Source organism: Festucalex cinctus, chromosome 11, assembly GCF_051991245.1.
Source record: "Festucalex cinctus isolate MCC-2025b chromosome 11, RoL_Fcin_1.0, whole genome shotgun sequence".
Lineage (NCBI taxonomy): Eukaryota > Metazoa > Chordata > Actinopteri > Syngnathiformes > Syngnathidae > Festucalex > Festucalex cinctus.
Genome location: NC_135421.1, coordinates 13,892,083 through 13,910,082, shown reverse-complemented (window position 1 = coordinate 13,910,082; position 18,000 = coordinate 13,892,083). Strand labels below are relative to the sequence as shown.

The 18,000-nt window shown below is 40.1% G+C and overlaps 2 protein-coding genes and 1 long non-coding RNA gene across 6 annotated transcripts in view; 2 read left to right on the top strand and 1 right to left on the bottom strand.

Moving 5' to 3' along the window:
* cmss1 (cms1 ribosomal small subunit homolog) overlaps positions 1-8,347 on the bottom strand; it is a 30,544-nt gene extending 22,197 nt beyond the window's left edge. Inside the window, exon 1 of one of the 3 annotated variants that reach the window (XR_013287195.1) lies at positions 8,026-8,347. Coding sequence is in view for 2 of the 3 variants with exons in the window: in XM_077536104.1 (XP_077392230.1) it covers positions 8,026-8,074 (49 nt within the window). In the remaining variant the exon portion in view is untranslated. The remainder of the gene's footprint in view (positions 1-8,025) is intronic. The other 2 variants (XM_077536104.1, XM_077536105.1) reach the window with 2 other exon arrangements.
* On the top strand, positions 2,463-6,413 carry LOC144030445 (uncharacterized). Its single transcript, XM_077536761.1, has 2 exons — positions 2,463-2,665; positions 3,581-6,413. Exon 2 carries the CDS (start codon positions 3,831-3,833, stop codon positions 6,174-6,176), a length of 2,346 nt encoding a protein of 781 aa, XP_077392887.1. The 5' UTR covers positions 2,463-2,665; positions 3,581-3,830; the 3' UTR covers positions 6,177-6,413.
* The window catches only part of LOC144030121 (uncharacterized), a 115,003-nt gene continuing 104,507 nt past the window's right edge, over positions 7,505-18,000 (top strand). For both annotated transcript variants that reach the window (XR_013287196.1, XR_013287197.1), the window contains exons 1-2: positions 7,505-7,637; positions 11,409-11,481. This is a non-coding gene — a long non-coding RNA (uncharacterized LOC144030121). The remainder of the gene's footprint in view (positions 7,638-11,408; positions 11,482-18,000) is intronic.

The following is an 18,000-nucleotide window of genomic DNA, read 5'->3' as shown; positions in this document are numbered from 1 at the left end:
CAGCTAAATACACCCATTTTAATCCAACACAGGGGGCAGCCATTTTGCCACTTGCTGTCGACTGAAAATGGCATTACAGTGCCCAAGAGCTAAACTTGTGAACGTCACATGACCAAAACCAGAAAATAGGTGCGCCTTGACGGTCTTTACCTGAGCCCTTAGGCACTGTGATGTTCAGTCGACAACAAGTGGAAAAATAACCGGCCCTGAGATGGATTTAAACATGGGCATTTCTTTTGTGTCATTCACATTCTACAAATGCAATAATAATAAAGAGAATACCGTGTTTAGACCGGTGGGTTGCATACAACATATTGCAAGGAACATTTTAGATTTGACTTCCTCTCTAAGTTTGTGCCTACTACATGGCTGGAGGACCATTCTGAGGTGCACTTTATGGGTTAGGTTTTTTTTATGCATTTGAGCTGATTTACTTTTCGTCTCATGGATTTCTTTGTCCAAAGAATAAACCCTGCTATTTCTGCTCACTACAATATGGGATAAAAATTAAAGCACTGGTTTGAGAAAGAAACAAAGAAAAAAAATATGGGTTTTCGTGGAGAAGGATTTAACGGGTTTTGTGGTTCTTGTTTTGTGCATTGTTAAATTCACCGGCACTAGAGAAGAGGCAGCAATTTGAGGATATACAGCACATAAGTTTGGCTGTGCCTCATTTGTCAGAGGCAGAAGCTAAAAAAACAAAAATTGTAGCGAAATTACACCCCTGGATGAAAATAGGACATTGGGTCGTCCTGGTACATGAGGCCGTATTACATATCATTCAACGCTTGAAGGCTTTCTTGGAAAGGTTTTTGCGGGATGGGCTTATGCTTGTAATTGGGGACGAACGCTGCAGATGTTAGCTCTGCGATGGGAACGAGGACTTTGTGAACTCAGCAGCAAAAGTCGTGGGCGTGTGGATCGGAATGTGGAGGTCTCTTACCTTTCACAACATGAGCAATGTTTAACCTTCAGCCTTTGGAGGAAAGGCGGAAAAATCGAGTGAGTTAAAAACTAAATTGCACATACTGGGAATGAGCATTCCTTTACTGAATAAGGAGAAAATTAACCATCATTACTTTGTGAATGTAGTACAACATTCCATGAGCTGAGATCATGTCGCCATTTTTAAACAGCAAACAAGTTCAGTGTGAGACAAGAGCCGCTCTAACTGCCAACTGGCACGCTCCCATTTTTCATCAACTGCTTCGAAACACTATTAACCAACAATCAATTACACATAAACAACAGACTTCTACCCAAATCTGACATGTAGCAATCTAACAGCTGGATTTTCTGTAAAAGCACACATCTTAACAATAGTAGTTTAGATTTTACTCCTGCCAGAAAGCCAGGGCAACTATGGAGCACATTTAATATAACTCTTAAATTGTTAGTGCTACATTTTTATTATTCGTAGCTGGTGAGAAAGGATTTAACAGCAAGCATTCACAGGTGAAACATTGGCTTCCTGCATTATTTCTCACCCCTTTGGCGCGTTAATATATTTTATGATGTGGCATACATGCCTCGTAGTTAATGTCTGTAAAAGGAAATTCTTCCATGGCTTGTTTATCTGTTACTATTGGTAGTGTGTGGTGATTTAGCAAAACCAAAATTTTCCATTTCTGGTTGTCTTCAGATGTGACTTATACAGGAAATGATGAAAGCATTACTGTTTATAGTCAATTCCCTCTGCGCCTGAATAGAAAGATGCGCGGAACGCTCGACAAACAACAGCACGCCGATGACGCCGCCAAGCGAAACTGCGGTTAAACATTTTATAATTTCATCCAATAAAAAGCTGCAACTGGATGAAAGAGAAATGTATTAAGGGGTTTGGGGAAGGAAGAGAGAAAGAGAGAAAAACATATGGATGTAATTGTGAACCAACGAAGTGATGATGTCATCTCACAGTCAGGTTATCAGGCCCCAAGCAAAAATGGCTCGGACGCAGACCAAAAAGAAAAAGAAAAAGAAAAAAAACAATAACGCGCCACTTCTTAAAACATATGTGAGAAACACATACACACACACAAACGCACACACTTAGATGAACTACAGCTCTTTGGACATGCCAACACATTCTGTCCTTCCCATTAGCCTCTTTGGCATGGCTACACAATGAGCTCATCTGGAATGGGCTCAACTCCAGCAAAAACACACTAGCACTAACACACACAAAAACACATATAAACACACACGCACACACGGTCATATTTCCATCACTTCAGACGACATTACAAACTTTCCTGGAGACTTAACCCTAACGATAACCACTACATGCCATAGCAACAAATCTCAACCGTACAATTCACGTTGCCAAGACTCTTTTTGTCGCCAAAATGATGGCCTGCGCAGTGTGTTAACAGATTTATGGTCCCACAGGATGAGGAATACCTGACACGCACACACACCCCTACACACACACACACACACACACACACACACACAGCAGTCTAGGCTATAACCATATAAGGATTGGCCGATGATGTAATGGGTGCCACTGGCTGCGAGAAAGAGTCCATGCGCAGAGCACTTCTCATAATGTTTGGTTTTCCGCATGGAATGTCCACATCACTGGGATCTCCGGGAAGGGAGAGGTGAAAGAGTTGACGCCAACTAATCTCTGAGGATTTGTAAGGAATGGGACACAGGATGGCAGGTAGGACTATTTGAAAGACGTGATTTGAAAAATTTGTGCTTGTACTTTAAAAGTTAGACTGTCACTGTGAGAGCAGCTGTGGCTGATGGAACAGATTTGTGAATTGGCTTCTTGCTACCAAAACACTGTGTCACAATTATTAATAAATACATAACAGTCAGAAAATACTAAAAACGCAGCGGGAATGTGTTAAAATGAAACTGGATTTTGGATAGGGAGACCAATTAGTAAATTACAACATCACTAAAATACAAGTAAGACAATTCCTATCTGGACACAAACTGCCAAAATATAAGAATGATATCCCTTCCGTAGAAGCAGAACAATAGCTCTTGCGTGGATCAGGCTCGTTAAAAGTCATAGTGGGTCCGTAATCGTGTGTGACTCAACGGGAATGCATGTCTTTCGGAGCCGCGCGTCTATTCGCAATGTATTTGCACAGCACTGACGGGTGAACAATGGGATCTGGTGTTAAGGGTACTGGAGGGTAAAGAAAATGCTTAATTAACAAACGCGACATGCCAAGGGACCATCTGCTGTGGTTGTGAAAACATCCTAAATCACAGCGCCTAAGAGAGCACATGGACGACAACACATACTGTATATATATATATGACATAGCGACATATGTTAGGGTTTAAAGGTTGATAAATAGGAAAGAACAAAATGTTCTATGTTCTCAAGTAAGGAGAGAAAAGTGATTCAGTCCTCCTTAGGATTTAAATAAATGTTTATGTTGGAAACAAACCACAAAAGGAAATCATTTGTGTTTATCAGCCATGGCCAAAAAGTGGGGAAGTTTAAACATTACCTCATCTCCTTGGTGAATGAAATACAGTTACCCTGTAAACCCATTCAAGGCATTCTTTGGACATAACTAACACTCCACTTTCTCCCCCTCCCCATTCTCCACAGACTAAAGCTCCTGAATGTGAAGGAGCGACAATACCAGGAGTTAAAGGAGACCATAAAGGAGAAAGACATCTCTCTTCTTAAAGAGGAGCTGAACCAGCTGAAGGCTTTTGCGCTGTTGCTTGTGAAGGAGCATCAGCGTTTGGAGAAGCTATTGGACGAGCACAGGCGTCATGTCAAAGATTTGAGCACAATTGCTAAATGTATTGACCAGAAGACCAGTACGGCTAAAGAGAAACAGCTGCCAAATTCGATGCATCCTGAGGTGGAGCGACACAATTCACACACCAGCGTCCACCGCTCCCGTCACGCTATGACAGCTCAACTCGCCGAGGGGGCAGCTCAAAATCAGCCACTTATTAGACAGCAGTACTCAAGTGTTGGCCGTCAGACAGACGAGAACCGAGAAAGTTCTGCAAGGGAGAAGGACAAAGAATTGCAGGAGCCCAGTGGTCGAGAAGCGAGACAGCCAAGCTCGCTGTCAGAAGTTGAAGTACTGAGGAGAAGGGTGGTGGAGATGGAAGGGAAGGACGAGGAACTTATCCGCATGAGGGACCAGTGCCGGGATCTGGACTGCAGACTGCTGAGGGAGACGAAAAATTGCTCTAGCCTGAAGGTTGAGGTAAATAGGCTCAATGGGAGAATCAGTGAATTAGACCGCATAGAGGAGACTTTGGGCAAAAGCAAACAAGAATGCTGCAATCTGCGGGACTATTTGGAAAAAGAGAGAAATGTCAGCAAGATGCTCTCATGTGAGGTGGACTCCCTGAAGGTTAAACTGAGAGAGCTGGAGGCAAGTGAAGGCCAACTGGAAAAGAGCGAGGCAGCAATCAGACATGACCTGGCCACGCTCAGGTCTCTGACAGCTGCCTTGGTGGAGGACAGAAAGACCATGTCGGAGAGGCTGCAGGAAGCTGAGGAAAAACTCGGCGGGTGGGGGAGGAAAAATTCTGCAGGAAGTTCCATAGAAGAGGCACAGAGCTCAAAGTCAGATGTGGAAGAAAAGATAACAGGCATGGCAAAGGACAGGGACGAGTTACAAGCCAGGCTCACAGTGGAGCAGCAGAGAAATATGGAGCTCGAGAGTAAAATGGTCATGATGAGAAAGAGGCTACAGGTTTTGGAGAACAAGAGAGAAAAGGAAGAGAAGTACATGCAAGGCTCTAACAATACCAGTCCTCGCTGCCAAACGGAAGAGAACAAAGCCAAACAACTCACATGGGAGCTGGAGAGGCTACAAAAAAGACTGCAGGACAAGGAAATGATGGAGAAAGAACTGATGAAAGTAGAGGATGACTACGAGTCTCTGGAAAAGAGATTCAAGGAGGAACAGATAAAGTCCAAGACTCTTCTCAAGGAACTTGATTTGGCCAAAAAGGAGCTTTCCGGATACAAGCAGGCGGAAAAGCAAGATGTCAACCAGGAACATCTCCTCCTTTGTCGTCTTCAGAAGGAGCAAGTCAAGTCCAGGCTGCTAGCAAGAGAGGTCAGTACCCTAAAGGAACAACTCCAGCAGCTGATGGGCACGGAGGAATCCATCAGCCGGGTCCAGACGGATCACACTGCGCTGCAGGGTAGGTTGACGCAACAAGAAGCCAGGAACCGGGAACTAGCTCGAGAGATGAGGGACTTGAGCAGCGAACTCGACAGATACAGACGCTTAAAGAATGTCGCGCCAGGTGGGAATGAAGAGCATTATCGCCCCACCAAGGAGGTCCAAACCGAGGCAGCGGCCAACTTGCCTTCTGACTGTCAACTGCCCTCCATAAATAACACAACATTTGGTCAGAAACACGAGGAAGAGGACCCAAACCACAACGTCGAAGTCATAGACAGCCGGGGGTCAACTCTCATGAGCAACCTTAACAGTTTGAACAGTGCCAACAACATTGTGAGCCAAAACAGAGGCCACGCAGCCAATGGGGTAAATGTGCACCAAGCGGCTAATGGAGACGTAATGATGCTAACGCACACGCCTGGGCAGCCACTACAAATCAAGGTGACGCCTCATCACATCCTCAACACAGCCACCCTAGAGATTAGTAGCCCAACCGCGGACGCCTCCGCTTCCTACACCAGCACAGCCTTCATACCGTCCGGTGGAAACACACCAAATCAAAGAATCACCATCATTCAGAATAAAACGCCCCCCTCGAGTCCCGACCGCACTCTCTCTCTGCTTAATGGGACGCCCGTCTCTCGAATTATGAGTCCGAATTCGTCCCGCTCGACGACACCCGACCTCCCGATCCAGATTTTGACGGTCAGGACTTGTTCACCAGAGCCGACCGACATCGGGAGCCAGGGCGCCTTCTGCAAGACTCCTGAGCGGCAGAACAGCTGGCATCACGTGTGCTCCAGCAGCGCCGACCCCAGTCCCAGCATCATCACCACAGAGGACAATAAGATCCACATCCACCTAGGGAACCCGTATCTCCCATCTCATGGGATGCCACCGCCTGCCGGGCCGTACTACCTTCGACATGAGCAGAGGACTCAAGTACTTGCAAATGGTTGCCATGTCAAAGGTGTCGGCAAAATTACCAGCAGTATCACCATATCTCCTGCCACATCTCCCACCTCGCACTCCCCTATGTAGCAGCGACCATTTTGATGAGGTCAAAAATGGGTGAATGTTAAATACCAAATCCACATACTCTATTATTCCACCATCGTCTGAGACTACACAATTATTCAATACATGTTTTATAACAACACACCATAGTTTTCTGCATTACACTTACCTAGTATTTGTTATCCAAATAATACTTTGTACAACTGTTTTTACTGTCTGTATGAGAACAAAACAACTGCAATACAATCTCCTATCTGCAAATGTGTGGACATTTCTTTCACTTCCTAACCTGGCTAAATTGTTAGCATGTGCTGTTATATAAACGGTTACTTATTTTGTGGAGCCATCCATATAATAGCTGACCCTCATGAAGGTCGCGTGCTGGACCCTACCCCAGTTGTCTTTGGGCAGTAGCTTATAACAAAAATCTAATAGCTAAGGGAAAGGGTTGGCTAGGTTTGATTGTAAATAGAGGACTAAAAAGTGAAGAGAGACATTTTTCGGGAAAAATTATAAACAAGTAGTATTAAATAATGTTTGAGACCGAGAGCTTATGTGGAGTTTAATATTACTTAAAAGCATTTTTTACAACAACAATATATACAAAAATATTTTATTTGTTAGTTCACAATACCTACTAGTAAATGTTAAAATTCCTAAAAATAAAATAAAATAATTTTAAGTCAGTAGTTCTAGTTAAAAAGAAAAACTCATATTTCATAAATTCACTACACAGAGTGAAATTAATAAATATTAATAAAGAATATATATATATATATATATATATATATATTTTTTTTTTTTATTTAACTAATTTGATGATTATAGTATACTGTTACCGGAAACCCCAAATTCATGAATCATGTAAGAAACTATCAACATTATTTTTAATATTTAAATTAGATAGGAACAGAATTTTTCAGGAGGTAAATTCCTGTTTAATGTGGGGATCTTAGTTTTTTTTTTCAAATTGAACTACTGAAATAAATTAAATATTGTACACTAATTTGTTGCCATGTACCTGTAGGTTAAGTTATGATCAACACAAATGTGTCATTGTGTTTGTCAACTTTTAATTAAAAGATACAATTTTGCATAAGTTATTAATTACAGTACAGTGTTTTTATGTTTGTGTGACAAAAACACACTTTTGCTTGCATAACAACAAATTTGTGCTCAGATTCTCTTTTCAGATGTTGCTATAATACACAATGAACTGTTGAAAACCACCATTTGAATGTAACTATATTTGACATTTTTAATTCTATATTCATTAAAACAATTAAATTATCACGATTGTTTTTAAATGTAAGTGGCGTGTATTATCCACCGGAGTGCACGGCTGCCCTCTGTCGACCAGAAGGGTGAACTGCGCTTGGCAAGCAACAGACGCCGGAAGGATCCCCGTTGTATCAAACGGTGAAAAAGAAACAACTAATGATACGGACTGTTTGAATGGAAGCTTAATGTGCGAATACATAGAAGGTAAGGTTATAATCTGTTTTTAAGAGTCTTTCAGAAGTTTTAAACGCGTGTGTTGTTTACGTGGGAATGCGCACGTGTGTTTACGTCTCTCACGCATTTTCGTCCCTCAAGTTTAGGGAAGCTTTGCATTCAAGTATGACGCCGTCTTCCTATCTGTAGTGGTTAGGTTGTAATTATGTGCTATCATTAACATGTAAATACTACGTACTTTTACATTTAACTCCAAGCAAGTTTTGAATGGCTAAAGCTAGCTTACAGTGCGCACCAACATGCCTCGCGACAACTACACACGAGACGTCAGCTTGTAATAGCACAGAAAACATGAAGACGATGTTTTCGCCAAATAAGACATTACATGAAAAAAAAAAAAAAAAAAATCATATTTCACCTGATTTACAGTCATGCTGCCACCACTCGTCACCCAAGTCGTCCCCCATTTTGCTCGATTACGTTTCGGACAGCTCGTCCAATCAAATGAAGCGCTGTGCAAGGAGCAGGCTGAGGGTAGGTTCACGAAACGCACGTTACAAAAAAAAAAAAAAAAAAATCAAAATTAAAAGGGGAACACAAAAAATCGGGGGGACACACCACACTCAGCGTGTTCGACAACAACCCAATATATTCACCATTTAAATTTTAAGACACCTAAGTCGTCTCCTGTTTTCAACGAGTTTGTACAGGCAGCTGAAAAACGCTGAGCTTGGCCGCCAGGGCTGTGTTCACAGGCAGTGCATTTAAACACACGCCGTGGTTTCCGACGTTTAGGAACATACCATACCAAAACAAAACTTTTTTTTTTTTTTTTTTTTTTTTTTTAGTAGCTTTCTTTCCCCTTTAATTTATATAAAATCAACTGGAATAGCTTGATAATACAAGTCATTATTTTAGCGACAATCGTACGTTTATCTTCTTTAATTTGCAATTGCATTTTCCAATTTTTATTTTAATAATCTTTCTTGAGAATCACATTCATGTATGTGCATTCAACAACTGTGAAACTCTGTCCTGTAGTTTGTTTTGGGCCATTTTCCAAAATTTAGATGAGAGGATCTGCTGAGGGGTTGTTTGGAACAGTGCCCCTTTGCTGCAGCTGTAGCGGACACCAGGGACTGGTCCTCCTACTTTAATTGCATATTGCATGATGCATGTGGTGTTGAAATAATATATATGCAGTGGCCATGAATGTGATTTTTGATTAAGCACCATCTGCCCCCTCCCCCCTAAAAAAAAAAAGCCTAATTATGATAATATATACAGCGCAGTTTGTTATCCTTGCAATTTGTAGAGATAAAAACTAATCAAGAACAAAGCAAGAATTAAATATGCAAAAAGTAATTTAACAGACTGAATGCGTGAGTGCAATGAATATATGAAAGTAGTGGGCGACACTGCTTTCAGATTACTGGACTGGACTGGTGTAAAGGATGGCCCTGAGCTGGACTATGTGGACTCGTCTAGTGCAAGGAGTTCTTAATCGTTACCTTTTGGACTTTTTATTTATTATTATTATTATTATTATTATTATTATTATTATTATTATTATTATTATTATTATTATTTACCTTGCACTTAAATGATTTGCACTTTCGCTTGTATCCTACTTGTTGTATGCACTGAAACAGGTAAGCTCTACTATCTTGTACGATATAATAACAAATGGCATTCTTTTCTATTCTATTCTATTCTATTCAAGTCAAGTTTATCACCACAAAAATACCTAAGAACTAGATTTTACCTAAAAAAAAAAAGGATGGAAAATGTTTTGTCATTTGGTGAGGTTTGTCATAACCTTTGATTTCTGTTTTTCTTTTTAAACACTTATCCACAATTTTCACTGTTAGCCAAGGTTTCTTCTTCAACTTATTATGGACAGGCGAATAACTGATTCCTTATTGCCACCTAGTGGCAGACGGCTATATTGTAATTGAGCGTCTCCTAAACAGCAACAACTCATGTACTAAACTGATAGCATGTTGACCTGTGCCCTTGAGGCGCAAAGGTGCAAAACTGAAATTCTTTTGAGCATCTAACTAGCACGGTGATGATTAAGAATCACTGGACTAGTAGCTACCATGCCTGCCTCACAGTTCTGCATCGGATTTCTCAGGGTATTTTTGCTTCCTTTAAATTGTCCACAGGTGTGAATGTGAGTGCAAATGACTGAAAACATTCAAGTATGATTGTCTTAAGCAATTATGCTGTTAGAGCAGCAATAGTTTGGCTTTAAAATATACAGTAAATAATGAAATATTTGGTCACTATTTTGCGGATTTCGTCTATCACGGTGTAATGTGGGCACCTCGCGATAAACAAGGGCTTAATGTAATTATGAATTTCTGATAAGGTGTACTTGGGATGTGAGTCTCTTGATGTTAAGACTAAGGTGACATTGCGGTGTATTTCCTCACATTTCCTGTGGTCATTACATTTTTTTGTCTTTCCCTTCTGCAGTGTTAGATAAAACACACAAATCCATACATAAAGGATAACACCTGTGCTGTTTACTCTTCAGATGCTCACTGAGCTGAAGACACGCGAGATTTGGTCGATCTCTGCTCTGTCAGGGCAGCAAGCCGCACCAGATAAAAACTAAGATAACAATTCTGTATAGCCTACAATATGATTCGATAAGATGTTATTAATCCCCGAGAGGAAATTTTCGGAAGCCGAGCACCTCCACAGCCGTACTAGTGTGGTGATAATCTCATTTACGCTAACAACAGGAACAAAAAATAAACAGCATGATGTGAATGAAGCATACTTAGCGTGTGTGAGGGTGGGGGGGTTGTGATAATAGAATATAAATTGTTCTTATAGGCTGACAGATGTTTGGTTGCGCCTCTAATTGCTCACTGCAGTATCACATTTAATGTGTTTATTTTCTTGTAAGCAGCTGTTGCTCCTCGTCCCATCACAAAGAGGTATTTTTAGATGCCAGAGTCACTTTTGTGTTATAAAAAAGAATGACAATGAAAGCGAGGAAGAACAGAATCCTTTCAAAAAGCTCCCAAAATATGAATTTACACCACGGGCCATACTAAATTTATGAAGGAATATGATGCAGCGATTGAATAGATGCTTATTATAGCAGCAAGGGGCGTTTATGATAGGGAGAGGAGTCTATGAACTATTAGTGTTGTTGAGAATGGCGTTAGAAACAAAATAATAGGTTGTGGAATGTCACAGTCATAAAAGCATTGTGACGCGACCACAAAAGCAATCTGATTACTCATCACTGTTAAATATGACACCACTGCAAAACAGATCATCTCTGAAAATGTTAGTCCCTTCTTTGGTTAATCTCAGAAGCGTTTACTTTGGTAGGTGCTGCTGTTTTGGTGAGCAACAGATCGGTTGATAGGGCATCTAATAAATAGAAATAAAACCACGAATGGGGGAAATGGTGACTCTCTGCACGTTAATTCACCAGAAATGCTGTTTATGAACAAGCTGTTTATGATTTCAAATTGGCTCAGTTTTTCTCTGTAATGTCTGCGTGTGAAGAAAAGCATCGATGAAGTGAGATTAACTCATTGACATAGAGGGGACAGTTTATTACTGCATGATTTTTGGTGTTGACTTGTGAACAAAAATTTGAGAAATTGAGCAAGCAATTTTAACTCTTTTAACAATAAACAGCAGTTTGGCGTATAGTCAACAATTATTCAAAAAAGAGACTCTAGTTGATTCTATAATGTTTATGTTTAAATCTGTACGAACTGTATGAACTATGAAGATGATTCGATTTAATACTTGCTTTTTTTCTTTCAGGAAAAGGGACATGTCCACTTGACGGGGGTTTCTATTCGCCGAGAGTGGATGACGCACCCAGCAACTAACCGAGGTATCTAATAGAGTCCATGGAAGTATTGAGACTCATTATTTCCTGACATAGTGAGTCTCCTTCCTTAAATTAATCTGAGTTACTGTGATTTAGTAGGTGCTGCTGTTTTCTGGGCAACTGAGTTTAAATTAAACGGGTTCAATAGTAAAGTCCATTTATGTCCATCTATGAACGATGATTACTTAATTTTATTAAAGGACACTCTTTACACTTTAATGTATTTTCATCACTGTAGGAAGTCAGTAGGTGGTGTTATTTTGGTTAGCAACAGTTTTTTGTTTTTTGTTTTTTTTTCCCTGACAGCAAAATGAAGGCTGTCTATTTGAGGGGAACATTTAATTGACTTTAGTAGATGAGATGATAAATCTGGCAACTAATTTGAGCATTGCATCTATACGAGCAAAAGTTACTGTAATATAAATTAATATAGACCCTCTTATAGACAACTGGGGATGGCCACTATTACATGGGTTGAATGTTTTACAACACCACAATTACACTGTGGTAACAGAGCCCCTCAAATGCATGAAAACAACCTTTTAAAATCTTCTTTTTTTTGTGCTTTCATTTACCAAAGAGCGCACATTAAAGTGGAGGTGCACTGACATTAACAAGTGTTTCCCTAAAGAGTTTATTTTTGTGCCTAATTAAATAATAATGGCTTTTTATAGTCTTTAAGGCTTAAATTATGTATTGGGAGACTATGACTTGCCTCCTTGCATGGTGACCCTGTCTTAAAAATAAAACAAACTCCATCCATAATTTTCAAAATGATATTTAAATCAGCAGCAGAAGTTAACAACAATAGTCTTTAAAAGGAAATGAAATAAATATATAAATTGTGGCTGTCATGTTGGCTTGCCACAACGAGAGCAGATGGGTGGGCGAGCTCGTCGGCGCATTGGAATAAACAGGAAGTGACCTTGCGCTTTTCAAAAACTTCACCCCACATAACATCCTGCGTCTCCACAACTTAACTGTATTCATGAGCATCTGGCCCGGCCTGACCTGCACAGAGATTCGCTGCATTTCAAACACTTGGCAAATATTTGTTTCTTCTTTGCGCCTTCTGTAAATGCAGCTTTGTTTTTCCCTCTCTCTCTCCGCACTGACATTGATTTGAGATTCAAGTACATAAAGCAACATTATGCCCATTTATATAAATGTGTCACAAATGGGCAGAAAGGTCTTAAATCTCATGACAGTATCAGTTGATATACACTGACATGCAATACTAGGTATAAAATATAACAATATCCAATAGAAAAGGTGTCCTAAAAGTCACTATGTGTTTCTTTCTAGGTATCATTGAGACAGATGTGAGGTCATCAGCATTTGACAGCTTAGGTTTTGCAGTTTTTGTAAGCACACTTACAAATTGCTCTCTGATTGAAAGTGGAGCAGCATTGCAAAATGGTTACCTGGCTCAAAGGTTTTCTGTCCTTGACTGTATTTCAGGCACCATTTTAAGAAGCTTTTCGGAAGTCACACTGCTCCAACGCAGCACATACTATGCAGCGGAATGCGTGCTAACACTGAAGACACCAAATTCTTACAACAGCCATTTGCGCGAAGGCAGGGAAAGAATACCCGGATGGCTGCACTTGAACTCGGCATCAACAAAAGCTCGTACAGCGGATCAAGCTTTACCTGCATCGACTAAAATACAGTATCGAAAAATGATCCTGTCAGCCCAGGGCTCGAAGACTTGGCACAACAAACTGTGGAGAGTCTAAATTCATGCTGAAAAATACAGTATCTGCTGGGTTTGAATTTTTGCAAATAAGACAACTGAGAGAGAGGAACCACAAGTTTTCCAAGAGCTGAGGGTAATTTTGGTATGGAGGAGGAGTGATTTTCACATTTCTTCACAAGCATTGTAATTTTCTTGAAGCCTTCGAAAAACAGCAGTCAGTACCGGTAAAGCTTTATTACCCTCCGAAGCATCCGCTAAATGGAGGATTTGTTGGCGCTGAGTTCCCTTCTAGATAGATTTTACCAGACTTTGCCTGCGCCTGGAGTTCAGTGTCTTCATTAGGCTTACAAAAAGTGCACGTCTCAGCTGTCAAATGCAGATGACCTCACGGCCGGAAGAATGTTACCTGAAACCAAATAGAAAAAAGGGAGTATATTGGGACTTTTGGACACCCTGTATTTGTTGTCATTGCACATGCAAAAGTGTAGACAAAATTTCACTTAACAGGCTTAACCTGTCCAAGAAACATGAAAAACAATGACCAACCTAGGGAGACAGGACGGAAAGGCCTCTTGGTACTTGCTAAAAAGTGCCCCGAGATCTTAGATAAGACCGGATGATGCGAACCCAGCTGCACTAGCAGCTCAGTTCACAAGCACTCCACAGCAAAGGTGACGTCATGCGGAAGGAATGTGGGCTCGGGATTGTGTGTGCATGTGTTAGTGTGCATGTGTATGAGTATCAGTGTCCCCCGCTGATGTACAAGGCATATCGTCTCATTGCTGAGGAGCCAACCTTGATTGTCACTATGGGAAAACACAGAGAGGAGGATGGATGAGAAAGCCCAGTGCCTGTCTGTAGTACTTTATCCAAAGGGAAAGTCCAGAAAACTAATGTTTTAGGAACAGTCCGTGCCTGTGATTCTCAATGGAGCTTCAAATGGCTGAATTAGTAATTGAATTATTACTGTGACAACCAAACATCTTCAAGTAGCGGCATTTGCTGGCGTACATTTTAGATGGCGCAATAGATATTGTGTGTGGGAATTTTGGGGGGGTATAATATTAAACAGTGTAATTGGTTTATTTCACTTATGATCATTTTATTCCTGATGAAAATGTCTATTTGCGGTAAGCATTTATTTGTCCTGTGGGTGACTCATCATGGACTTATTTGGGGAGTCAGTAAGCACACAGCCACTGTTTGTGGAAATCCAATTTATGTTGTGTTTAATTTATGATATCTTTCCAAGTAAGTAGGTATCAGTACAAATAAAGAAAAAAAAGATTCTTGAGAATAATGTTATATGCAGCCCCACTAGTCTAAATATGATATTCTGGTTAATATTGCATTAGTGAAATATGAGTTAAGCATACAAATCCAGCAGTTTTTATCAATATTAGAAGGCGGCCATTTTGCCACTTGCTTGTCAAGTAAAAATGACATCACAATTGTTCAGGTAACAACCAATCTCAGCTCAGCTTCAGAAAACAGGTGAGCTGTGATTGTTCATTTCAACTGTGATGTCATCTTCAGGTGACAGCAAGTTGCAAAATGGCCGCCCCCTGAGATGGATAAAAATGGCTGGATTTTGCTGTATAACTCATATTCCACAAATGTACTATTATTCCGAATGTCATGTTTAGACTAGTGAGGTCACATATAACATATTATTGTCAACAATTGTTTTAGGTTGACTTTTAAGGGAATACATTACCACTTTATAAAAAAAATAAATAAAGTGCATGTACAAAGTCTCCGCTCAACTCCCCCAGATAAAATTCACGAATGAAACACCCGCTACACGCATGGTACCCTCTGCAATTTAATAAATAAACAACCACTACATAAATTAAATGCGATATTTTAATTACAACTATTGTAAAAGTATGGTATATGAGTGTGCATCCAGATGGGATGAGCAGTTTACACAAGGCTCAGTCGACATGCTGCAGGGGTCCGAGGTAAGCCAGAAGGCATTTCAGGGCAGGCATTGTTACGCCGTAGGTCCCACTTAATGTCAACCCCACCAACTGTCGAGACACATGGGTCAGGCTGCACCTGATGGACGCTTTAAGGCCACGCTGCAAAGTGGCGGAATGCGCAATGACAGCGTAGAGGTTAGAGCCCCGTGTCCAAACGGGGGTTCTCAAATGATGTGCTGGCGCTTCAAAACAGCGCGGGGTCACTAAAAGTTACCTTAGACACAAGCTGCATCTCAATTTGGGACGGTGACCCTGAAGAAAGAAGAGTTTGCAGCTGCTCTTTTTTTCTCCGCACTCAACTTACTGCTGATGCAGGCATCTTATAGCCGAGAAAACAGCTTAACTGGCTTTAAAAGCAATGCATTTGGAATAACTTCGGATAATGGGAGCGGGTTGGGATAACATAAGGGGTAACTGCTTGAATACAAATAAGTGCTAAACAACAACAATACACCGTCATTCAGTCACGTGACAACACAATTAAAGATGCTTTATCAGACAAACAATTTTTGATAGGAGTAGTAATTGATTAATTGATCAAGTTCTTCCACACCAAACGTCTACCTCAACCATAACAGGTACAGTATGTCCTCGGACTTTCTTCCATTTCGAGTCATCTAAGGACACTCAAGTATTCTGAAAGTACACAAAGTAGTTGTTTTCCAACATATCTGTTGCCAGGCAACAGACATATCCACGCATATCCGAGGGTTCATGACATCTTCTATTGTCGAATCAATACTTCTCAATCATACATGAGTTATATTTCTTTCTTTCTTTTTTTTTTTTTTAAGGCGAAAGCCTTTTGAGTGCTTGTTGAGGGATAGATGGGATGTCATGTGAAATTGTGTGCCCTCTATAATTATGCTCAGCAACACGTAGAAAATGTTGCTAAGGGCACAAGTGTCAATGCAAAAGAGCTCTGGCAAGTGGCCAGCTCGTGTTTACATTATACTTGTACGTGAATGGAGAGACAAACGTGATGTGGTTGGACCAGTCAGCGGAAAACGATTATCGGCTTGTATTCATGCGATTCTGTTGTCTGTGGATGAGCTAACTAACTAATGAACAGCGAAATGCAAATAATATATATCTTCCACAATCTGTATTTTATTGACTATGTTTTGATTAGCTTTATATTTGTTTCATTTATTGTCACATTTTCTTTATCCCCTTTTTCATGTCTTGAGTTGCTTTTAAATTTTTTGTTTCCACCTGTTCCCATCAGCCCGGTCCATTGTCAGCTCCCTCAGCCATTCATCTCTTGTCCAGGGGTTCCTCATTGCCTCGTCAATTTGCTTGTATTATTTCCTACTTTCTTTCTGTCTTTGTCTTTCATCATCGCTTCTGTTTCTGTCAGTTATCATGTACTCTTATGTCATGTTCCCTGCCGTGATGAGTCTTTTGGAGTGTTGGATTTTTGCTTTAAATCTTAAAATTTATTTGTGGTAGTTCCATGTACCTTGTTTGGTTTTTTGCTCTTTAAAAAAACAAAATAAAAAATCTCTCTCTCTCTCTCTCTCTCTCTCTCTCTCTCTCTCTCTCTCTCTCTCTCTCTCTCTCTCTCTCTCTCTCTCTCTCTCTCTCTCTATATATATATATATATATATATATATATATATATATATATATATATATATATATATATATATATATACATTGTATATTTTTGACATTGCTCCTGCTCCCCAGTCTTGCTTCCCTCAAACACAATGAAAACCTGTTTGTAACTCTCATCGGCACTGACTAATGATAAGAGAAGTAACTTACCACAACTAATATCTATCTGGTACATTCTGACATCTGACTGACTAACTGTATTTAATAATTACCCTAACCTAACTAATTACCTACTATTAATATCTATGTGATGCATTCTACGGTAACTATAGGAACCAACTAAGTAACTGACTGACTAACCAAAATTATTTAGAATAACAAAATAGGCTATAAGTGCATTTCAATTCAGACCTACCCACAGTAAAAATTGTACTAACGTAGCTAACTGCAATTAATTGCGCAGACCGGCACCTACCAACCTATCTGCAGCAAGTATTTAACAATTGAAGCAATTATAAACTTTGGAATAAACAAAAAACAAACTGCTTAACTGTTTGGTGCATTCAAACACCTATCCCACATAACTAACTAACTAACTAACTAATCATCCAGCCATGTAACAGTGCTACAATTATTTCGCTGTATCGCATCATAATTCAAGAGAATGGATCGAAAGTTTCATTCCTCCAAATTTTAAACGTATCACGTTGTTTTCAAGTTCTCAGCATGCATCCGCGTCTGTAGCAACTGCTCATGAGATCAGTCTGAATTTTACTGAATTGAAGTGAGGCTGTGAGTAGTCCAAACGCCTGAAAGGTCGGCACCCATTGATTGCTGCTCGGCAGTTGGCATTTTCACCAATCACATTTTCATGTTGTTACAAAACTCCAACGCTGTGCTCTCTAATGGTATGCAGGTGAATTTATGCAGAACAAATGGATCCAATTATGTAACTTCACAGGAGGCAAGATGGATGTAATGATAGCTTATGTGATTTTTCTGGAATTGATACTTGCATATTGAAGCATTTAAGACAACGCGGTTGATTTACCGTCAACATTTTGCTGTCTAAAAAAATGTTATGATGTCTGCTAGGGCCTATATCCATGCTACGCCACATTATTCTTTAGATGGCATAGAAATAGGAGTTCAGTACATTTAGAGAGAGACTCTACCATGCCATTTACAAAGAATATTAAACAATTAAACAACTCCTTTTTCACAATTTGGTGAATTGATTTTTTTTTTTTTCCATTAATCTCAATACTGTTGGTAAGC

Coding starts and splice junctions, on each gene's coding strand:
- LOC144030445 (XM_077536761.1), top strand. CDS start 3,831: ATGCATCCTGAGGTGGAGCGACACAATTCACACACCAGCGTCCACCGC.